The sequence below is a fragment of the Phyllostomus hastatus genome, unplaced genomic scaffold (genome assembly GCF_019186645.2).
Source record: "Phyllostomus hastatus isolate PE091 unplaced genomic scaffold, TTU_PhHast_1.1 phas_contig_283, whole genome shotgun sequence".
In the NCBI taxonomy this organism is placed as follows: domain Eukaryota; kingdom Metazoa; phylum Chordata; class Mammalia; order Chiroptera; family Phyllostomidae; genus Phyllostomus; species Phyllostomus hastatus.
The window spans coordinates 4,695,241-4,719,054 of record NW_025333833.1 but is presented as its reverse complement, the minus strand read 5'-3'; the positions used below and the strand labels follow the sequence as shown (position 1 = coordinate 4,719,054).

At 51.5% G+C, this 23,814-nt stretch overlaps 1 protein-coding gene across 6 annotated transcripts in view; it reads right to left on the bottom strand.

The window, feature by feature from the left end:
- Positions 1 to 467: 467 nt before the first annotated feature.
- The window catches only part of DNM3 (dynamin 3), a 369,444-nt gene continuing 346,097 nt past the window's right edge, over positions 468 to 23,814 (bottom strand). For 4 of the 6 annotated variants that reach the window (XM_045838502.1, XM_045838503.1, XM_045838504.1 and 1 more), the window contains 2 exons: positions 23,332 to 23,568; positions 468 to 5,321 (listed from right to left, as the gene is read on the bottom strand). In XM_045838502.1, the coding sequence (XP_045694458.1) occupies positions 5,252 to 5,321; positions 23,332 to 23,568 (307 nt within the window). In that variant the 3' untranslated portion in view covers positions 468 to 5,251. Of the gene's footprint in view, positions 5,322 to 18,507; positions 18,729 to 23,331; positions 23,569 to 23,814 lie in introns of those variants that run through there. The other 2 variants (XM_045838505.1, XM_045838508.1) reach the window with 1 other exon arrangement.

The window sequence follows — 23,814 nt, the reverse complement described above, 5'->3', positions numbered from 1 at the left end:
CAGCGAGGGGGACCGCTGTTGAGTCGGGAGCTCAGGGCTTCCTGCAGCAAACGCCTTCGCTGGGCCTAACACGTGGGCTACGCGTTCTTCCTCTTTCCCGGGGTTTTCCGGGGACACTTGCTTTTCAGTAACAAAACGTCCCGGCGCCCCGTGGCAGGTGTCGCATTGCCCCCTCGGCTCTCTAGGGCCGGGCCCTTCTGAACCTAGGCCAGCGATGACTTCAAGTCAGAAATGAAACGTCCCCCACTCTCCGGTCTCTGGTGGCTCCCATTTGCTCCCTTCAAAAGTCTCGCTCTTCCCCCGCATTAATGGCAGCAATGCCCAGGGTTTTCAATGTCCATGGCAGTCATTCTGGACCACTTTGACCCAGAGAGGTATAAATGTTGAGAAGTCTCACAGCTTTACTGACAGGCATAGAAATGACCCGGACACAGACAAAAACAACGAAGAAGGGGGCGTCCTTCAAATGTTATCATTTATTTCAGGTTCAGAAATACAGCTTCACATTTTCACAACAGGTACATGTGACCTTCGAGAATGACACATGCTTCCGGACCTGGTTTCAAAAATTCCATTGACAGGGTCCGTCCACACAACGGCTTTAAGAAACCGCAAAGTGCCAAGAAGACAGGGGAAAGTGTTCTGGCTCAACTTAACCAGAGACTCAACAGAGAAGACGAGATTTTGCTTCTGTACACCACTTTTTTCATACAAAGGCGAAAGAAGGAGTGTGAATGAAAAAAGGGGAGTGAAAATAAACACAGACGAGCAAGGGAAACACAGGCTGTACACGTGAACTCACACGCAAATCAAGTAATGGTGGACTTCTGGTTGGGGGGGATACTTCTCATCAAATTGGCAGCAGACAATGCAAGGGACAGACAGAGTCACTTCCATCATAATTTGAAAAACATTACACAGTGAGTGGAGTTGCAGAAATTCAAGGGTGAAAACTAAAGAAGTGAGCGCCTCGAGCTGAGCAACCCAGCCCAGACAGGCGGGAAGTCCCGCCAACACCCCAGTGTGAACAGGTCTTAAGACAAACGAGAGCCTGGCCTTGAACTTCCCATCTCCTGTTCTCACACACTCGCACATTCTGGCACAGATACACCAACAGAAAAGCTTACACTTCATCGCTTCGACATTTTCTTCAAGGTCGTTATACAGAGCACCTCCTCATTTTAAACACGGCAACCAGACAGCATGACTTAAGATGATCTCACACATTTGGGCTTTTAAGGAAGGACCGAGGGACGGAGTGAACCAATAATCGTTTCTCTGAAATCGGCCGGATGCGTTCACATTACTCCAAGCTCACAGCCATCTGTCCTCCTGGGGAAATGACACAGGAGTCACGGCTCCAGTCCCACATGCTATCTTCTTCCACGGAGTTCCATACACAGAGAGCTACTATGCAGAGTCCATCCTCAAGGTCAAGGAGATTCCTGTCCATCCCAAGTGATTGTACTGTTTTCCAAGTAAAAAATGTTTGCCTGACAAAGAGGACCGATGACCCCCCTCCGAGGTGTTAACGAAACTCCTCCCCTGCGTTTTTAGCCCATTTACTCAGAAGGATCCACTTCATTATTACATCACTGTAGCCCTCTACTTTATACTTTTTGAAGAATTACTGTAGAGAAAAGATGACTGTGTAGACCAACTTAGCTTTTTAAGACTCAGCTCAACAATCCAAGGATAATTAGAGATCCTCAGAGCAGGTTTCTGGATCTCACACTTCTGATCAAACTACATCGGCAAGGTTATCTTTCCATCTTAGATAGCGGTGCTGTGGGTTTAGATATAAATGCCTGTGCAAGTTACGCCATCACGCTGTCATGGTAACTCCTATCTCTGTGCGTCTCAGAATGAATACAATCTGGAGAGACTTTTGGATACCTCAGGTACTCTGAGAATTGAACCACTATTACCATGCATTATAGCAGATTCTCCAAAGCTACCTCTTGGACTGGCACAGTTTAAAAAAGATACTTGCACCCACACATACAGAGCACACGTATACATAAATATTTACATCCCTCCACATACGCGTATGCACGGCGCACACACAATCACACTCATGCTTGTGGCATTTTGACAAGCACTTTTAGACCTACCCGCCCAAGGGCACAGAATGTACGAACTTACAGAAACACACGCACTACGTGTGCACTGTTCTACATGGAGACACATGCATAGAAAACGTGTTTGTACACGGAAAACATCAACATGTACCACATACTGGTATTAGGTCCCACTTCATACTGGAGAATTATGGTTAACACGATACTAAAAAGTCATAAAATTAATCTACATGACTACTTTTTAACCCTAAATTCAGGAGGCTCATAGTTATATCACAGGAACTGGTTCTATTATGGCCAGTTTTGGGATAGGTGGGTTTGTACCGGAATGCCTAGGCCATTCACTAATGAACAACCTCACTGCTCTGCTATGTTACAAGACACAGCTAGAAGCAATGTTCAGGGGAGTCATTTGGGTGGATGACTTCTGGAAATGCAATAGGGCTGTTCTAAGTTAACACTATTTCAGTAATCTGTCCACAGTTGAGTACATGGTTATTCCAACGAATCAATAAGCATGCAAGATTTAGCATGTGGCGTTAACATAGATTTACCTATCAAATAGACAGCTTGTTTTTCCAAATCCTGAAATGCTGTATGTTTTATTTTGCTCCACGAGACACGACAGAGCTCCGTGTATTTTGCAGACCGCACCGGGGATGGGAGGAAGCTACAGGAGACGTGAAGCGGAGCGGGAAACACTCAGAAAGCTCACTAAGCTCCACTCCCGCCTGAAGGCCTGATGGGAATGCTGTCCTTCCATCCCGAACTCCGTTCCCCCCATCGACACTGACGCCTCCCCTTAGCGGGGCGCAGGCCCGCTGGGGAGCGGGGTCAGGGCTCAGCACAGCACATCGCACTGCGGCCAACTGAACACGCTCTCCGACACGCCGGCTGAAATTCCGGGGTGCGGGGGCTGGGTCCCGTCAGAGACAACGCAGGAGTGAACTAGGACAAAAAGGCGCCCGCAGGAGAGGCAGCAGGGACAGTGAGACCGTGGGGCTGTAATCGGAGAGCAGGGGCCACAGGAGACAAATGCCACTGTTCCGACTGCAGAAGATCCGGGGAAAGGGCCTTGGGAAAAGAATCTCCACTCTTCTTTGACATGGTTTGTGCCGAACTAAGAGCTCACCCGTGGTTGTGCACAACATTTGCCGTGAACAGAAGGACATTTCTGAAACGCAGCAAGGCGCGAACCACATGCCGCCCACAGCCAAACCCGGGAGCACACGCTCCACGAGCTGCCTCCTTCTGGAGATTCGAAGGAAGAAGCAAAGGGAGTCCTTCAGAGAGGGGATTTTATGAAAAGATCTCACTATAGACTATTTACTTCACTCTGGATGTTTACTTAACATATTTCCATTTAGCCGGGGCACTATCTTTAAAATATAGTATGTTTCTTGCCCCTTGGCGAAGTTAACTTTTTCTCAACAGAAAGAAAAATGAGATATGGGATTTAGGATGGCAATCTTCATACAATCCCCTGTAGCTTAAAAGTTGAAGTGCCCTTTTTAAGGAATCTTGAACTCTCTGGTTTTTGCCTAAGTGGGCTAGCTATAACCCTTTAGAGTAAGTTCAGAACAACACTGTTTGGCCCGGCGAGCTCTCTTTTTAATAATGGCTGAAAGTTTTTACTTCATAGTTTATGGGTGTCTGCTCTGGGTATAAACTACACAGGAAATTAAAGTGAAGTTAACATACAAATCATGTTTGCTGCTTTCAAAGGGAGACGTTTCTGTCGGTGAAACCTGATTTACGTCTGCGGAGTATGAAACTGTGTCGCGGGGACCGGCTGGGAGCAGTTAGCAGACCAAACGCCAGTCGGCTTCTGGCGGTCTCCTGTGCGCTGGTCATCTGGTCCTGGGTCGTCCAAAAACTCGGCCTCCGGGCTGAACTATTAACCCCCGGGCTAAAGGGCTCTTGTAAATTTCAGAAATGTTAGAATTTGCCAATTCGCTTTAGATCTCTGCGTCTGAATACCGTTCTCTGGAATGACCCGGATAAAGACCTTGCAGTTGCATAACTATAAAAGTTGTGGACTCTGCTCTTAGACAAAATGACTTTTCTTTTCATTCCGGGTCCCTATGCTTTAAATAGGGTTACCCCATAGGAAGGCTCACAATTTATTAAGAAAGCCTGGAACGGACAGAAAGTTACTTCAAGCCTGTCTTAAAGGTAGGCTACATTTTTACATAAGAGAATGATGTGTTAGGAAAGGAGAGGAATATTTCTGCCCCCACCAACCAAATAAACAAATAAACTGGAGTTGGTATCAAAGCGTAGTCAGCCATGCCTGAAATTAGGATGACTCTGAAAAAATAAATATTTTCCCTGTCAGCCTTCACTGTAACCTGTGCGGAGGTGATTATATAAATGAGTGAGGAAATTACATTTTCCAGATACTTCTAGAGACGTGATGTTTTGCTTCTTCCCGAATTCTCAAATTAACTAGTCAAATCTGCTGGAGGGCTACAGAAGGAACCAACCTGACGTGTTGTTGAATGAGCTTCTAGCACGAAACAAAACACACTGGCCTAGGAGAAGCCTCTAGAACAAGCAATGCATTCCCTTTTCCTTTGCAAACTACCTTGCGCTTCTGGGAAAAGCTTTCTTCTTAAGAAACTCTGATTTAAAAAAAAAAACAATTACTTCCTAGCAGTCTTATGAAATAAAGAGGAAGGGAAGGCTATACACAGGTCACTACGGAGTAGACAGAAACGTTGATAATAAACGATACCTTTTCTGTCAACCGAAACTGAATGTGGGAAAATAAACACGTATGGCTTAGGTCTAAGCCCACCGTCCGAGATCTCTTAAGAATTCTATTCCATGGGCTCTCTGTAAGGTAAGCTGGGAAACTTGTTCAGCGCGGGTTCGAATGTAATCCCAGGGCAGGCAGGCGGTCCCCCCAGAGCGTGGGGCTGCCCCACGGACCTACCTGGGTGGGCACAACACAGAAAGCCTCGCGGACTCAGCAGTTCTCCAGAGTCGGCCCCCAGAGGGCTGAGGTACCATGAGCAATGCAGGTGAGTGACAGGTGCGTTAGTACAACGGGCTACTTGCCTACGGATGGCCACACAAGCGACTACTCATGATGGACCGCAGCGGCTATCACGTGCGTGGCTTTCGCACGGTTCGTTAGTAAGGAGCTGCCAGGCCAGACCCATCCTCTAGTCTAACAGAGAGGACTCTAGCGGGCGGATTATAGTGGGTCGAGTTGGTGACGGGGGCGGTCTCCGGCTAGAAAGACAGAAAGAGAGAGGTCAAGAGGCAGGTGGAATATCGCGCAGGAGGCTGTCCCCAAGACACCGAGAAGGAGCCATCACCCGCATGCGGCATGCAGACAGGCCAGCAGGGCAGGTTGCCACCTGCAGCAATTCCAGCTAACACTGTTCTCTTTCACTCACCCGGCATTTCTAAAGACAAACATGAGTGCTTTTTTTCACATGCAAATCTTTCCGAATACGGAAGGCATGCCTCCCAAGACTAATACAGGTATGAAACTATTGAAAAGCCATCTGAAATACACTCCACACTTCTCAGCCAATACTGTATGATCCCTGCGGTTATCTGTACTAGGGAACTATTAACAAGGCATACTCCAGGAGCCAATAAGGGGCCTCCGAGAAGGGTGGGTTTTGAATTTTTATTTCTTTTTATGTAGTAATAATTTTTAATCTTCCTCTTTTTCTCCTGTCGGGATGTCAGTGATCACTTCTCACTGACATTGGCAATAGCTTTCTCCAGTTCGTCCTGTAGCTACGTGTAGTTTGCAGAGTACCGGAAAATCAGGGGTTTGGGAGTTCTCTGCAATATGTGTAAATCGGCTCAGGGTGAGTACCTGAGTACCTGAGCGCTGAGTACCCAAGTACCCGAGTACCTGAAGATCTGTCGAATGACCTCTTGTTTCCATTTGGGGTCCCAGAAGTTTTATTGTTAGGAGTGATTTTGCTCATTTTCTGGATGGTAATGGTGTTTCTGATAGCTGAGGTTGCCAAATAGACAAACTCGGGGTAATGTAATATTCTTGTGCCTGGAGAGCTCAACCTTAGCAAGTAACACTCTTCACTTCCTGAACCCCCACATTTATTTCCTAAATGCATTGATACGTTTTTGTGTGTATCTTGACTTCATATCTTTGGGGTGACAGTATCTTAGGGAGTGACTTTTATCACCAACAAAATCCAACAAATTCTACAAATGAAAACCTTTCTTCTTGATTAAACTCTCCCATTGAACTTTTTCAGGAAAACCCCTTCCGGGATGACTTGGAATTTTCTCCTGGATGGGAACACTCAACTGATCCAGTCAAATGTGCTTTCTCATGTACGAAGACGAGAAATTAGAAAAGTTAAAGCAAACAATCATGACATGTTAAAAAATCACAAAGTTATAAAATAAAACTAGAGCTCAAGGGAGAAACTGAAGCAACAGAGATATTGTTGTTAACGGTAGAAACGCCAGCCCCTTAGGCACAAACCCACTAGATTCCTGGAAAGCAGAGACCACATAGTCTACGTTTGTCACAGGTCCTCGGCATGGAGCGTGACGTGATTAGAAGGCAGTGAATAGATAGTTATGAAACAATGGACAGACGAACGTAGGAGAAGGGCCTGACTAGCGAGGGTTAGCCGGGTTAGAGTAGAGGCCAGGTCAAGGTGAGTAGGTTCGATGGAATGTGACACTTGGAGGCATCGGTCGGAGGCTTATATTGGAGGCGTCGTGTTTATGCAGAAAGCATCCTGACTCAGAAGTCGAAAGATGTGGACCCCAGTTCCAACGGCCAGCTTGTAAAATTGTTAACCCACTACACCCGTCCGAGCCTCAGTTTCCTCATACACGGCCCAGGAGGCTCAGACTAGGGAACCTGTAACGTGCCTCCTAGTTAGGCATCGCCTTCACTACTTACTGTGAACCTACTATGTGCACTGCATTACGCTGCGTGGCTTTTAAGGACTCCAACTCTGTTCCTAGTGGAAGACAAGTGGGATACAACCGCCAGGCAAGGAGTTTTACTAGAGTCCCTCATTTTAAGTGGAAAAAATAGGGCAAATTTTCATAATCCAAACTCTGAGACTAGGTTCTGGGGCCCTGAGGATACAATAAGGTGGTCGAAGCAGGGGAAGGAACATGGGATTTTAACAGCAGCCGATAAAACTTGAAAGTCGTTAAGAGAATGCAGATCCATCATGAGGTTAAAGAAACCAGAAATTAAGCGATGAGGACTAAAGGAAAAGGATTCAATGCTGGCCGTACAGACAGGAAAGAATTCAATACTTTGATGGCCCCGTGACTTCTCCTCCCCGATCCTCGGTCGCAGCCGAGGGGACCAGAGAAAAACGGCAGCAATGGGCCATCGAGGGAGGAACTGTGGGCAGGGGACCAGGGGACCAGGGGACACGGCGTGCGTCTGTTTGTCTGGGACACCGCCCTGTCCCAGGACTTAGCATGGTCTTTGGCTCATAGTCATTTTCCCCCCAAATAAATAAATCAGAGAACCTGTCCATCATGAGCTTTACAAGGGAGTCCCTAGTGCCTTCCATCCAATATGCACAGCAGACCGGGGTGGTCATTTAATGATTGAAAGAATGAAAAATAAAACTGCCATCACGTCCTCCCAAAATACTTAAGACATCTTGAAAGCACGCCCACTTGCCGATGAAAGGAACCCACCTATGTACTTGGTAATTAAAAAAATCCCACAGAGCCCCTGACCCTGCTGGAAGCAATGAGCACCCTTTCGCTTCTGAAACAGTTAGCCCCCCCGCGGTCTGCATGCACACCCCCACCCGACAGCAGTTCCGGAGGCGCATGGGGTTGCTCGGCGTGAGAACTCGCAAGCAACGCTCAGACGTGGGCCAGCTTCGCCGCCAGGAAAAACGTTCGAGGTTTACTGTTAAGGTTCATTTCATTGGTCCAGTTCCGACCCATTCAAAGGGTTTCCAAAGACATTCACCTCGTGAGACAGTTTGTTTTGGGCAGAGTGAAGTAGTTTGTTTTGTACCAAGTTTTCCTCTGCTGCTTTGTTTAGCAACGGGCTTCATGAAGTAACCCCTCCTCCTGAAACGCGGCAGCTTGCCTCACTTAGTGTTTATTGAAACAGCGTTGTGTGTGGGCGGCGTGTGGTTACCATTTCTGCTTCCAAAGCAAAGGGAAAGATGGAATGCCTGAAGTCGCGCTAGTAGCTTCGGGGATGGACCGTTCACAGTGTTTTGGACGAGGATGTCTTTTGCAAGGGAGTCAAACGCACACACGGGTGGGCAGCACGGAGGGGAAGAAAACCAGCTTCACTGATAAGAGACAAAAGTAGGAGGGCTGTCAGTGCCTCTTGAGATGCTCTCCTGAGAATGGAAGGACTGAAATGTCATCTGCTCGCATTGCGTGAGCTGGTTCTGAGGATTCCCGATGTGAGGCCGGCCTTGGCATGAGTTGGCGGAGGGTTCGGCGGGGCAAGTCACTGGGGCACTTGGGCACACGGGGTGAGGCGGGAGCCGCCTTCGCTGAAATGGCTGGGTCCTTCTGCCCTGTCCCCACCCCTCCCCAGACGGGGTGTGGGGGCTATTTCAGTGGGAAGTGTGTGAGCCAGACTGGGCCTGCAGAGCTCAGGGTCCGCCCCTTCCTATGCTGAAGCCCACCCACCTATCCGCACTGCAGTCCAGGGCTCTGTCTACTGAGCAAGCAGTTACCCTGGCCCGTTCCGATCAGCGGTGCTCCAACGGGCCCTTGCTTCCGAGCTCCCTCGGACAGGGGATGTGCGAGAACCCGGGGCTCTGGGTGCCACACGGAGTTCTAACGGGGTGAGACACCCGCAGCGTGTTTCCGGAGGACGCTGGTGCGGCTGGTCCTGGGACTAGGCTCGGAAAACTGCTCTTCCAAGGCACAGCACCTAATTTTGACCTGACTTCATTTTGGCGATTCAATTCACTGGTCAGGTACCTAGGAGCAATGGGAGGAAGTGCTGGGGAGGAAAAACAAACTTAAGAAGGATGGAAGAATACTTGGGTATCTTTGGGAATGAGACTGGGGCAGAGGTCAGATCTGGTGTAGGTGTGTTCTGTAACGATGAGGCCCCACAGCATGGAAGTGTGGGCTGCTTGCTTCGGGAGCTCGGGGTTGCTTGGGAAAGGGGCAGTGGGTGTGGAAAGTAAGCGTCTCTGACTGTGCTCCCCAAACTCTCATCTTTGGACAGGGCGGGTTCAAGTCCAACCGAACTAGCGAGGTGGACCCGGATTACAAAAAGAAGAAGAAAACCCTAAAAAAAAAAGATACACCAAGATTGACACTTTGAAAAAGAAATGAGGGCTGCCTAAGAGGGTGGTTATTTGCCTAAAAAGAGTATGCAGTAGGCTTCTTTTATACCACGAGTTCTACCTGTTAAATATAAAGCTTGGAAATGTCACGGCCTCAAAAACTCAGTTTCATGGCCTTCCATTTCGGATCCTGGGAGGGTTAATGTGTACATCTCCGGTTTCTAGGAGACCCAAGAATATTGTATCATCTTGGCCAACATTTTTATCTTATTGATGAAACGGGCCAAAAGAAAAAAAAAAGAGGAAGGGTTTGTCTGCTAAACCACACGCAGTAAGACACCTCCTTTCTTTTGGCTACACCTGGTGAATTTGTTTAAAAAGAAATGCAAAAGGGACCAAAAACTACGTCTGAGTTTTTTCCAATCGTGAGGAGCGCCTCTCCCTGGGGACTGCGCGGAACTCGAGGCCGGAGCGGCGCCCCGCAGTGACGGCTCCGGCGGTACCGGGGAGCTGCGCTAGGGGGCGCCCGCGGTACCTCCCCACCAGGGACTGAACTCCGTGCTTCTCCACACCCCTCTGACTGTATCCTTGCGTCACTTCTCAGAGTTCAAGGCACGTATGCCTGGTTTATCATCCAAACAACACCGTCAACCTCCTACGAACGGAGACGGCACCCTGTGCGGCTTACCGCCTTCCGCAGCCCCCGCAGAGCGCGGGGTCGCCACCAGCAGAGAGAAGGTGAGGGGCGGAACACACCCCAGGAGGAGGCAGACCGGAGGGCCCGCCCCTGGAAGGATGGAAGGGCAACTAGTTATGACCCGGGACTTCCTCCAGTGGGTGTCTGCTCTAAGACAGCTTATGGGGCATAGTGTTTTTTTAATCCTCACCTAAGGATACATTTACTGATGTGTGTGTGTGTATGTGTGTGTGTGTGTGTGTGTGAGAGAGAGAGAGAGAGAGAGAGAGAGAGAGAGGCTGATTGATTGGCTGCTTCCCATACACGCCCCGACCAGGGACCAAGCCCACATCCTAGGTCTGTGCCCTGACCAGGAATCGAACCTGTGACCTTTCAGCGCACGGGACGCCGCTCCAACCCGCAGAGCCACTGGTACCAGCCAGCACGGGGGGCACAGCACTTTAAATGTCAACATTGCGTTTGCACTTCGCCGCTGATGTTGAGCGCTTATTCACCAGACAGGGTTCACGCGTGCGGAAGGTATAAGGGTGAGTTCAGAAAAATGCTGCGTCCGTCACGGTTTCGCCCACGTGGAAGATAACATTCTGTAACTTGCTGTGGAGACGGCTGTAGGATGCTACCCAGCGTGTTCTTGGCCTTTTCGGCTTTGGTAACAGAGTGAGCCAACACCGTCCATGAATAGTCTACAGTAGATGCTGGAAAGAACACGGGACCTGGAGTCCACTTAAAGGGTTTAAGGAGTTCTCTAATGTGACTCTTGCTGCGCATGGGAGCCGGCACTTCTTTGCCCTGCGAAAACAACCCGTGACTCTGTGCCGCATGTCACTGGGAAAGCATGAATCGGTTGATGGAATTCGAAATGAGGACATAAGGAGAAAAACGGCCCCTAATTTTTATCTGATGATACAAACCTACACTATCCTGCGTAAATTAGTCTCTGCGATAAAAGGCAACCTAATCTACCCTGGCAGCCTTTCTCGGCATGGTCTTAAACGTCGAGCTTGGACTTCACCCGCAGGCGTGGTGCTGATACACCCGCCTGGGGCGGGGGCAGCTGAGGGGTGGACTTGCTCACATTAACTCTGCTCAGTCTGTGACTCGCAAAGAGAATTTTACAATAGCATTCACCCAGGCAAGGTTGTCCACAGACTCAGACGAGAGAGAAGCTGTTTAAATGGCTTCTGAAAATATATAAACTATTGGGCCAAATCCAACAAAAACTTTGATTCATCGTTGCACGTTAACTCATTTTGTAGTGTTTCATTCTTTTTTTTTAAGATTTTATTTATTTATTTTTAGTGAAGGAAGGGAGGGAGAAAGAGAGAGAGAGAAACATCAATGTGCGGTTGCTGGGGGTCATGGCCTGCAACCCAGGTATGTGCCCCGACTGGGAATCGAACCTGCAACATTTTGGTTCGCAGCCCGCGCTCAATCCACTGAGCTGTGTTTCATTCTTACTTAGGTGTCGGGTAGGGTGTGAAGACACAGAGGTCCAGGGACACCGAGAGCCCCTGCCCAGGAGTTTCTAGTGGAGAAGGGGGGAGAGCCGGGACAACAGTGACAACGGTGCAACAGCGTGATGACAGGATGATGCCTCGGGCGTTGGAGGGACACCTGGAGCCTCAGCCCGGAGCTGGAAAGAGGCTGGGGATTTGGAAGGACCCCCAGAGCCGGGGGAGGTGGAGGCGGCTGGGGCTCCAGAGGAGGAAACACTACTACGTGCGAAGGGAAGAGACTGTCAGCTTGAGAAAGCGAGTGTCTCTCGTTCTGGACCCCAGGGGGCTCAGTCCTGGGGTGGTTCCAAGGCCTGATGCGTAAAGCAGGTGACTTAGAGGGTTTTCCGCTGTGTCAAAATAGGATTCCTAAAACGCATTACTTTTGAGATTTCCTTTTTATGTTTAAACCTGTGCACTGGATTCCTGACAACAGATACGCTGGGGAGAGAGAAACACACCAAAAGATGCCATCCCCTGCCCCACCCCACCCCCCCCAAAAAGCAGAAGGTAAGAGGACCGCAGCGAGAAAGCTGCACGCGGAGAAAGAACATGATTGTTCAAGAGAGGCACACACACATGGGGGTATGGAGCACAGTCGGGCAGTGGGCCTCCCCGTGACTTGTCCCTGCTCACTGTCTCTCTCTCCCCTCCCTCCCTCTCGCCTCTCCTCTCTCTCTTCCCTCTTCTCTCTCTCCTTGGAGAACCCCCCAGAGAGATCTCCAAGGACTTGCATGCTGTAGGAACAGAGTCCTACGGAGGGCAGGAGGGCAGCGGGAGTAACACTCTTTCTAACCCTCTCCCTTGTCTTCTGTCCTCTGCCCCCTGCCCTCCCTGCGCCCCCGCCTCCCCCCCAGGCACCCGGCAAGGGGTGGGCCGGCTCCGTGTCTGGGAGGAGGAGGGAGCCGGGAAGGAGGTGCCGGGAAGGAGCTCCTGCCGGAGGCAGGCTCCCACTTGGGGGAGGCACAGCCTTTTGTCCTCTGGAGTCGGGGAGAACCGAACAAGCGGCCAGGGTGGGGAAGGGAAAGCCATCGCCCCGAACCCCTGTGTGAAAGCGAACCTTCCTGCCTGCCTCAGAGCTGTGGGAAGGCTTTTGCCCCTTTCCGAGTGGGCGTGAGACCCCCTGGGGGCCTGAGATTCTGACTTGGGCCTCACTTCAGAGTGTAAATACGGAACTAGAAATATCAGTGGAAAGAGGGACTCTCCAATGCCTGGTATTTTTTTTTTTGAAACAACAACAAAAAACCAGAGCAGGAGGCACTGGAAGGTTTACGTTGCACCACCGTTTCACTTCTGCCCGACCGCGACACCTGGTGAGCTAAAAGGCCAGTGTTGCAAGCACCGCGTGTATCTTCGGAGGCACTGACATCAGTCCCGGGGGGCAGAGATGGAGACAAAGAGCGGCCGGGCCTCCGCGCAGTCCCGGCAACCCAACAAAGGGCCAGCAGGGGGAGCTCTCCCACGCCGCAGAGCTCCGATTTCCCAAACAAAACGGTCGCAGGCAAACAAAAACAGAGGGGCAGTGTGCCTCTCGCGAGCTGCCATCTCGGGGAACAAACATGTGACTCGGCCCAATTAAAGGCTCGGTGTGAAGCCAAGGATGAGCCTGGCGGGAGTGGACGGCCCTCCTCCGCTCTGTCCCCGTTCCGAGGCAGCTAAACGGGGGGCGCTCGTTAGCTCTTGCGAAAGACAGGGCAGGAGGCCGATTTCGGGGGTAATGCTCAGCCTCCTCAAGTGGTATATTGTCTCTAAATGAGTCCTTGACCCTGGCTCCAAAAACCACATTTTCTTTGGTGGCTGAAGGCGCTACCAAAGCTCCCAACTGTTCCGTCTCCTTTTACTCAGTGGCTGGTTGGGCTTTCCCTAAGGAGGGAAACGCTGTGTTTGTAAAAATCGGTGCTAAAAGGACAAGGAATCCTATGTCCCCTGGGCCATGTTAAGAGTCTGCAGAAAGAATTAGAGCTCTCTAACACACACGCAACCCCCTCGCGCCCCCCAACTGGAACACAAAGAATTTACTCAGGCAAACAGCGAGGGGTATATGAATTGAACAGTTCTCCGATTTGTAGGGTAAGTCTTTACATGTTGGACATGGTGGTGGGAGCTGGCGTACTGGGTGCACAGGATGGTCAGAATCACTGAACCTGCAGGAAATTTTCTCCCAGTCCCTTTTCATCTCGCGCCAATAAGAAGTCAGACTTTTTGTTTTACACCTTAATGGCATGCCCACATTTACAATTTTTATACAAGCTCCTACAGAAACTTTAACTAGACCCATTCAGACCCAAAGTCACTAAATAAAGCTAGTCTAGACGGAAAAATCTATGAAAACCATATGTCTTTGAGGCATCTGTCTTACAAAAACCGCCATTGTCCTGCAGAAAGACTTCACAAAATACGCTTTTTGGAGCACGCTGCTCTAATGAGCACCGGGGACGTGCCGAAGCAGCCGCCCCGGCTTGCACGGCGAAAGGAAGGCCAAACTGCTTGTGAGCGAACGGCGTTCCTCTGCCTGTAAACACCACTGAAAGGGGAGGCACAGGCGGACGGAGTTTCGATTTCCACTGTCCTCAAAGGAATCGAAAAAGTTCAGTTTTGTTCCCCTCCATTCCTGCAGGCGGTTCCCCCGGGGAGCTCAGAGCAACTCCGCTCCCACCCCCCCAGGAAACTCTGTTGAATGATGGCGTACGTGGGGGAGGCCAAAGGACCAGAACATTTTCTTCCGATTACTACCTCATCCAGCTGGCCTGCCAAAAACAGCCGGGAGGCAGGTGTCCGACCTAAGAAATGAAGGCAGTCTGTCCTCAATGATCGGGTGTAGGGCCCGGCCGGGAGCCCCAGGAAGCCAGAAGGACTGGGGTGCAGAGTGGGGGGGCAGCGCGCATGCACGAAAGGGGGAAGGCTCTGAAACCTTGCTTTCCCCATTTCACGTTGATTTCTGAACTGGAGACGATGGTCTCCTCCCTTTGTTATTCTAGCCACAGCACCTATTTTTACATTTCAAAAGGCACTTTAACGAGTGCTATGAAATGCATGGGGAAAAGGCAGAAAATCAAACTTCACTGATAACAATAACGTTTTCACTGAAAACCAAACAGTCCACGGAGACTGTGGAAGTGTTTGTGAATGGCGCAGGTTCCTTGTGGCCCTGAGGAATACTGTTCTCAGGCGTCTCGCTCTCCAGGGGAGGGCGCTCTGGAGCAAAGCCACAATGGCCACTGGCACGAGCGTGCTGTTCGGTCACCTGGGAGGCTCTGAATGAACAGAACACATCGAACAGCCACACCAGGAGGAAAGGTCCCGGGTGAGAGGAGGCCAGAACACTTAGAAGGACGCCTGTGCGCTGTGATCCATCACGCACCCAAATTTTAAGCACAAGTGAAAAACACTATTTCGACATGTTTATTCGAAGACACTGTGCTATAAAACGAGTCTTCAGTATTTTTATTAGTGTTCAAGGTGACGATGGCAATGGCGGTCATTTCAGAGTGTTGGGAACATTAGAACAAATCAAGCGATCACAGCGACATCTCTCAGGACAGTTTCCTACACAGAACTATTGGGCATTGAAGGTCGTTAAAGTCTGACGGGGTTGTTCTGGTCCATGAATTTCCATCTCGAGCGCTCTGATACTACTAGCACGAGAGCTAAAACTCGAAGTTGGGTCCCCACCCGCCCCCAACGGTAGGTGGCTTTATTTGGACCTCAGACCCAGATATGTGGAGGCCAATTACAGCAGTGGTTTCTCTAGTTAACACGCTGACTAATGTTTCCTTAACTTGCACCCCGAGAGACGATAATTAAGATGGAATTGGCCTCACATGAAGTTTTATTATTTTAGTTATTAAAATATTTTCCGACACTACTAAGAGGCAAACATAAATTCTGATTGTTTTAAAAATCAGGAGATTTTTTTCTCTCTTGAGTTTTTATAGCTTCTCGTCCATGGTCTACAGGTAGAGCAGTGGGCAGACTTCTGGCAAAGGCCCTCGAACGTGACACTGTGGGGAGATTTACTCGCGGGAAAACTTGCATTCATTCTTAAAAGTAACGTCGAGAGTAATCCTAATATGAGCTTTAAAAAACACACGCGGGACAGACTGTAACTTGCACAAATATCCACTCCCAAGTGGAGTCATTTCATTTCGGTCTCCTCAAGCCGTTCTCGTCTCCTGAGCTCGTGAGAAGTCTCATTCCAGGAGAACGCGACAGTTGTGGACCAGCACACATTTAGACAGAGCTGTCTCACGGAGACGTGCAACTAAACACAGGCAGTCCTCACGCAGTGGAGGCAATCGGTACAATAAAGTCCTTGTCTGCGCCACGTTCAAAGCCACTGAGCTGCTCTCATACCGTCTCGCCCCCTCTGGGTTTTCAAAACGGCCAGAGGGACTTGGGGATTCCCTGGTGGTGGCTTCTGTCCTTGGGGGTTACGCGTGCCTTCACCTCACTCACCTTCTCGGCTGGTTCACTCACCCTTCCACAAGAGCAAAACCAACCAACGAACAAAAATGCCAGGGAGGGAATGGAGCTTATGTCTAAACTTTCTATTGACTTACTGGGCTCCCAGAAGGGCCGTTAGAGCAAAATTGGCATCTTATCCTGTTTCTCTGTGTTTGGAGGGAAATGCCGACTTCGAGAAGGTTTGGGATTCTCCGTGTGCATGTGCACCTGAGGTCCAGAGGGCCCGGGCCTGGCCGTCGGGGACGAGCGAGCGAGAGCTCTGCTACTCGCCACACTGACCGAGCATGTTTCCCGATCCTCGGGTGGAATGCGGCCTTTGTACAATTTATGTGAGTTCTAATAATTCTGACTGGAAACCAGGGGTGGACGTTTCCTGGTGTTTATGGGAACAGTTAGAGAATACTTCCAGAAATTAGAGCGCTTGTTACTTGCGGTTCTGTCTGCCATGTGGTTCCGATGGCTCAGAAGCAGCCAGAGGAGGAGAGGGAAGCAGGCCATGGGGAGGGACGCCCAAATACCTTGTGGCTTCAGGCTCTGTCCTGTGCGGCGTTCCTTCTATTTTGGGCCGGCTTGCTGTATGACCTCAGCGCCCTCTCAACGCCAGCACTGTGGCATCCACAGACACGCACGCAGATCCTTCCAACACCGTCCGTCCCCTTCCCCTGCACCAGAAAATGCCGGCCAGACCGAAAGTGTCGTGTTCTTTTGGCAACAGCACTCGGTAGGCCAGATGGATTTCGTTTGGCAATGAACGAGTGTAAGGGTGTGTTTGGATATGGAGGTCCCCCCCGCACCGACAACGGTGGCAGTATGCTGGCTCAGGTGCGCTCAAGGATGTCAGCGTCGGGCACGTTAAAGCCAGCAGTCAGGTTCCGACCAGCAGACAGAAGCCACCAAGTCCCGAGTGAAGTCCTCAGCTCCTTCCTCCCAGCGCAGGAAGCAGGCATCTTGGGCACATTCCGGGGGAAAGAATGAGCTCCTCCATCTTCACGTTTAATGTCCTGGCTGTTCCCAGGCTCAAGCGACTCCAGGAACCCCGGGCCCACACCCAGTCTCTCGTGGCCACAGCTCAGGGGGCAGAGGGAAGGAGGCGGCGCCCTGCCAGTCATCCGTATACTCTGCTGCCTGGAGAAAATGTAAGGGTGAAAGGAGACAGGAACTGCGTCGTGCCACGGAACTTGGAAGTCATAGAAAAATACGCCGCTTCGCTCTGCTCTCCCCACGCCTTTCCAGACGCGAAGGCTTCCCCTGTAAAATCAGGGGCCTAGCTTGTGGGTCCTGAGGCTGGGTGTCTGCCGACACTGGGGAGGACGTTCTTCTCTCTTCTCTACGCTGAGGAAGCGAATTGACGTGCACAACGTACAGGAACGTCCAGCAGGTTCTGAGGGGTGGCAGTTTGCTGCCGACGGGCTACTGGGAGAACAGGCATTGCTGTGTGCGTTTTTTCATTGGTCAGTGGCCGCCCTGCCCGACGCCCATCCTGGCTGCCTTCCTCTATCAACCGGGTGAAACCCCGGCCGGAGCTGGGCGCCTTGGACTCGGGAAGGCTTTGTCTGCAGTGGTTGAAGCTGAGCACTTTGGAGCCCCGAAGAGGACAAGGCCAGAGCCATCGGCTACTATTTGTCCTGGGACCAGGCGGCAGTCGTGTCTGGTTAACTTACTGGCAGCCACCGCCGGGCCGCCCGGGCCACGGCCTGAGACGGACCCACCGTGAGCTCTGCCGGCGCGGGTGCTGCTTGTGCCTGGCTTCCTGTGGATCCTCCCTTATCTCCCCTTTCTTCTTCCTCTCCTGCAACCTCGGCTGCTCGGGACGGTGAAGTGAGGGCCACACTGAAAACAGAACGGCCGTCAGCAGTCTCCCTCGGCGCACGTGCAAAGCCCCCGGATTCCGGGCCCAGAACGCCGGCGGTTCTGTTTCTGGGCCTCGTCCACACAGCACCAGCCCCTCCGAGCTGCGGCCGGAGGCAGGTGTCCGAGGGCAGTAGACGCGAGTGTGTTTGCTGGACCCAAGGAGGAGACCACCAGACTCATCTGACTCCCCTGAGACCGGACGGAAACCAAGGTCTGAAGAGGGAAATGCTTGGGCACTCCCCGAGGGTCCGCCTCAGGGACCGGTGCCCGCCCTGCCAGCGCCGCTGTGCGGCTGGAAGGATTTTGCTGGGACAGTTAATGGAGGGGCTTAGATTAAACTGCACATTTTCTCGAGTGAACAGCTTGTGGCCAAATTTCTGTTTTCATCCAAATATATTAAGCACCATGACAACTCATGTTAAACCTGCAACGAATTACCAATTACATCTGGGATTCTGGTAACAGATTTTGGAATACAGTAGCCTCAGGAGATGCCTTAAATTTTAAGAATCAGGAAGAGCATCTCAGACTTGATTCTCTCCTTGGCAGTCATACCTTTTACAAAATCTTTGCTAAAAATAAAAACTGTTTCCTTGAACACTCCAAATACCTAATTGCGGATTTATTTGTTTGTTCTTTGAAGGGGGGGAGGACGGGGGAGGGGTGGGGAAAGAGAAATCACAAGACAAATTCATCATCTGTCCAAATGGCCCCCAGCTGCTTAGAGGAGTCACCCTCTGGACGGGCGGTGGAGGAGGGAGCGAGTCGGGTCGGTCCCAGGACACGACTGTGGGGGAGTCGGACACAGGCCGGGCACGCGAGCCGCTTAACTGTCCGTGGACCTGAGCCCCGAGGTCAAGGTTCGGCAGCTTCGTCCTTCCCGGCACCAAACCTTGAGGTTAGGGATGCAAAGACACACTCATAAGCACTGCGGGTCCGTCCTTACTCAGACGGCGGGGGGCTGGCTGCAATGACAGAACGGGAGAAGGAGCCCTGGCCCGTAAGTGGAAGGGGGTCTGCATTACCTGGGGATCGAATCGACATACAAAGCGTGTGACGGGGGTGGGGCCCGGCAGGGTGTCCAGGCCGCATGCTCACAACGAGGTTAACCAGTAAGGAGAGCCAAGTGGCTTTTATCTCCTCGAGACACAGCATGAGAGTCTCTACGTGGAGGGACTTCTCTGCCTTTGCCCTGTGGTTTGCTGCTAAGTCACCCAGCACGTGGGGCTGTGATGAGGCTCCGTGCGTGCCCTGCGAAGCCAGGGAAACCGCCCACGTCGCGGAACCCACGTGGGGACCCAGGGCCATCCGCGCAGCGCGGGGCGCCTGCTGCCTGCTTCTCGGGGCTCCGCAGAGACTTCCGGGGGGGCGGGGCTGGGTTCCCAGGCCATGTTCCTGTCACGTGGCTGAGCCGGGGCACAAGCCAGACCCTTTCCTATGATTCAGTTTTGCCATTTTCAAAAGACGCCACCAGCCTCGCGGTGAGGAGCGTGGTTGCAAGACAGCACGTCTGTTTTTCAACGTTTTTTAAAAATAGAAGGTGGAGTGATGAGGTCAATGAAGTTTGCTTTTCCTTGGAGAGAGACCCTTCCTCCCGCCCCGATCCCCTTCTGACCGTTGCAAAACAGCTCAGCCCGAGGAAAGGGGAGAAGACAAATGAGTGAAATCATGCCAGGGTCGGCTGTTGCCAGGAAAAACACATGCCGATTCAGTTCGTCTGTTCCATCAATGTCCAAGGCTGTGATTCCCAATTAACTAATTTTACCGAGTGGGAACCGACAATAGCTACATCAGCCCTCACGTCAGTGCCTGGGGAAGACGGGGCGGGGCTCCCGGCAAGAGCACAGGACCCCTGAGGGGGCGGGGATGCCCGGGAGCGCCCTGCGGAACGAGGACACCGCCGGCTGGGATCTTCCCACGAGGCCGAGCCCCTTCAGCAGAGTCGTGCAGGGCGACGGGCAACCCACATATGCAGGCGATGGGAGACACCCGCAAATCAGGCCTGCGTGCACTTGGATTACTAACGGCAGAAGCATCCTCGCTGGTGGGCCTCCCTGGGACCGACGCTCCCTCCCCAAGCTCGGGTGGAATCAATTAGAACAGGCGCGCAGCATGTGGTGTTCCCAGCTCCCTCCCCGAAAGGCCTCGCGCGCAGAAACCAGCGCAGCTGGGGAAGCTGGGAAGCGCTGGGCCAAAGATGACTCCACCAGCCTGCCCTTCCCGTGCCTTTATGTTGCAAAGAAAGATGGAATGATCATCTTAAAAACAACAACAAAACAAAACCCAGAACGCTCATGGTTTCTGTATGAGTCAAGTGCTTTCATTACCTTTGAACTGGGTTAAAATAAAAGTATATAGGCTCTTAAAAGTCAAGGTCATTACTTGCTAATGAAGTCTCGAATGACCCAGAAGAAAACTGTGCACAGGCTCATGCCCAGCGGGAGAGCCGCTGGCCTCCAAAGGTTCAGTCGTGGCTTTTGGGATGTTGAGGCCCTGCGGGGAGCTGGCGGGGCACTGACTGGGCTGTCTTGTCACCTTAGGAGTTTCTGGTTCCAGATGAAAGAGGAGAGAGGGCCCCTACCAGAGCAAAGCAAAGAACTGGGGGGTAGGGGGGGTGGGGGGTAGGAATCAAGCTTCCTTCTTGTAAAGCTAAGGGCTGTTTTCCTGGAGATGATGGATAATGGCATTTTGACTTTGTGAGGTTTTGAATAGAGACAGTGTAACAAATCAAGGAGGAAAAAGAAAATATAAATAAATAGAACAAGGTGAAATTTCAACAAGAGCTTCTTTCAACTTACTTTCTTTCTTTCTTTCTTTCTTTCTTTCATCTTTCTCTCTCTCTCTCTCTTTCTTTCTCTGTTGAAATCTTAAACCCCGTTTCTGGCTTGCATTTGGTAGGATTCCTGCTCTGACTTTTATTGAAAACAGACTTTATGTGGTCAGAACTCTCCACTAAAGCTAAACTTGAGTAGGCACAAGGACCCAGCAAAGCTGCTCTTGCTCTCTCAGGTGCCCCCACCCCCCACAGGGACTTCCCGCCCAACGTGGGCGAACTGAGAGGAGGGCTCAGCACAAAATACTTTCCCCTTCCACTGAGCTCTCATTTCTCTTCCACATGTGAGACTCTGCAATGCTAGATCAAGTATGGCTCTAACTCGAGAATATTCTAGAATGTCTGAATAACACAACTGTTGTCCTATAAATTCCCCAACACAGACGCATGAAAGCTGGTGCTCCCTTTTCTCCAGCTGGGGCTACTGATTCCCACCACGGTGTCTGTATGCAAGCTCGGGGACCCCCAGGGGACCCCACCCCAATAGCACACCCATTTAGCATGGCGCAGTGTCTCCGAAGGGTGCTGGCAAGGCAGCGTGCCTGCAGCCCGGAGCTGAGGCAGGCAGGCAAGCAGGCAAAGACATGCATGATCATCCTGGGGACAAGCAGCACCGGTGGCTCTGGTTCCTTCTCGTAGCTCAACAGACAAAACGGCCAACTCCCAGGCTCATGGATGGGACCCCCGCCGTCCTACTCCAACGCCCCACCCCCAGTGCTCTCCTTACCTTCCTGGCACAATGAGAGGTGCTTGTGTAGGCAAGTTGAGGTTTCCTGAAACAAGAACTTAATCTGGCCCATAGTGAGGCTCGGTGCTGACATGTGTGTTTTCTTGCGAGCAAGGGGAGCCTTCAGAATCCTCCTCAAAGGGAGGGGGTTCAATCTTTCCTCTCCCCTCGCACTGAGAGTGTCCAGAGACGTGTTCTGTGGTCACACTGGGGAGTGCAACCGACATCTAGTGGGAAGAGGCCAGGATGCTGCTACCCACCCTAAAACGCACAGGGGAGCACCCTACAACCAAAACGTCAGCGGCGTTGAGGTTGAGGGGCCCTGGCGGTGTGGTTAGGGGACGCGGCTCTGCAGTCAGTCTGCTTGGGATGGAAGCCCGGCTCCTGCAGGGCCTGCCTGCCTGGTGGGGGAGCCTGGGCCAAGCTGCTTTCCTGATGGGCCCCGCCTGCAAAGTGCAGAACGGCCCGACTCGCTGAGTTTGTTGGGTTAGACACGAGAGTGCCCACAAAGCACGGAGGGCAGCGGCTGGATGTCCCGAGAGCACAGTAAACGAGAGCTACCCTCGTTATTGCCGCTCTTCCTAGAGATTCCGCTCAGTTCCAAATAAATGACAATATAAGCCAAACCTGTTAGGTTTAGAGAAAAGAATATATATAGGTTTGAGAGTGCAAATATCCTCTTTGATGAGGACCTAAATGATGATAAAGGCAATGACCACGGGGCTCGCCAGTTTACCGGACACTTTCAAACGCCTTGTCTCGCGTGATTTGGGCAGTGGCCTTGTTGCATCTGCCCCTATTTCACAGGCGAGGGTGTCCTGGCCCAGAGGCGAGTGGGTTGCCCAGGGTCTGTGGCAAAGCAGGTCTGACTCTCACCCCACCATTCTTGCTCCGGGGCCTGGGTCTGCCGCCAGTTTCTGAGGCCCCCTGGCTTCCTGGCACCCGGCACCCTGAAGACCCCAACAAACGTAAGTGTGGTAATCAGAGGGCGAGGGGCCCCTGGATTCCTGGGCGGGTGCAAGTCACTCCTGCTGCACACACAGTAAGGTCCTCCTCAGGGGACTACACATACTTTAACCCTCTGAATTGAATTTTTAAAAATCAACTTGCTCTACAGGCTAATTTTCTTTCCTTTTAAAATGCCTCTTATTGATTTTAAAAATCTAATTCCTTCTATTTTCAAAATCTCTAATTACTCACATTGTACATTTTTTTTTAATTTTAAATGCAGGAAGGTGGGAATCTACCTTCAACTCTGTGCATCTCTTGAGTTCCATTTGTCTACCAGCTGTTTTGTCCCACAATTAAGGCCGAAAATCTGCATATGAATGCCACAACGTATTATTCCAATGCACAGTGTCCTACCTCCTCGTGGCCAGGGACGCACACAGCAACCACTATGCCTACGTAACATTTCCAGGCATAGTTAAAAAAAAAAGACCTGCAGACTAATCAGCCAGATTTTTACTCTGCCTACATTAATGTTAATAGTGTTGGGTTTAAGGGTCACGGTTCAGAGGGCAGATGGATACTGTTCCTTGAAGTCAGTGGTTTTGAGAATTCCTTTGGTGACAGAGAAGGCGGGGGCTAGCTGGTGATACGCTCATGACCTTGGAGCACGCAGCCCGCCTCCGTCCTGTCAGAGCCCTCCATCCAATCCCACAAGCAGCTGCCACAACGTCCATCATCTGGGCCCAGGTCGCTCGGATCCCAGTTTGTGCCAGACAATAAAGGAGAGGTTTAGACCCCATTTTGGTTTTTAAACGGTGTAGAGGCTTAGCCGTTTCCCCCGGACTCCCCTCCCGGATGAAAACTGCAAGCTCAGACGATAATATCTTTGCAGTTTTCCTTTCCGAGTACCTTTTGTCTGTCGCGCTGCGAGAAGAGAACCGAAGAGCACCCCCACACCGTCCTCGGCGCGGCACGCACACTTACCTGGGGACACTGGGCGGGGCCCTGGCGGGCCGAGAGGGGACTTGCGGGGGGGCTCCGAATGCGTCGTTGCTGTTGGGGAAGGGGGGCAGCGGGCCCGGCCGGAACGGAACTGGGGGCGCCCCCGAGTGGGGCCCCGGGGAGGGGATGGCGGGAGCGGGCCCTCGGCCGGACGCGGGCCGTGTTGGGGGGCCGCTGAGTGTCGGCCGCCTTTGGGCGGTGGGGCTCGGAGGGGGCGACCTAGGGAGAGAGGCCGGCAGTTAACCCACTCCTCCCTTCTGTCTGGTTCGTCTTAAAAACACATTTTATCACATCCCGGTTGCTTTCGAAAGATTATTCCTTGACTGCGACGCTTAGATGCACGTTAGCAACGTTAAAAGGTGTAAAAGCGTAAATGGTAAGAAGGAAGTTTCCCTTCCCCACCCCTTCACTCCGCAGAGGCAGCCAAGGTCCCTTCTTTTTAACTGTATTCTACAGTCTTTCTCT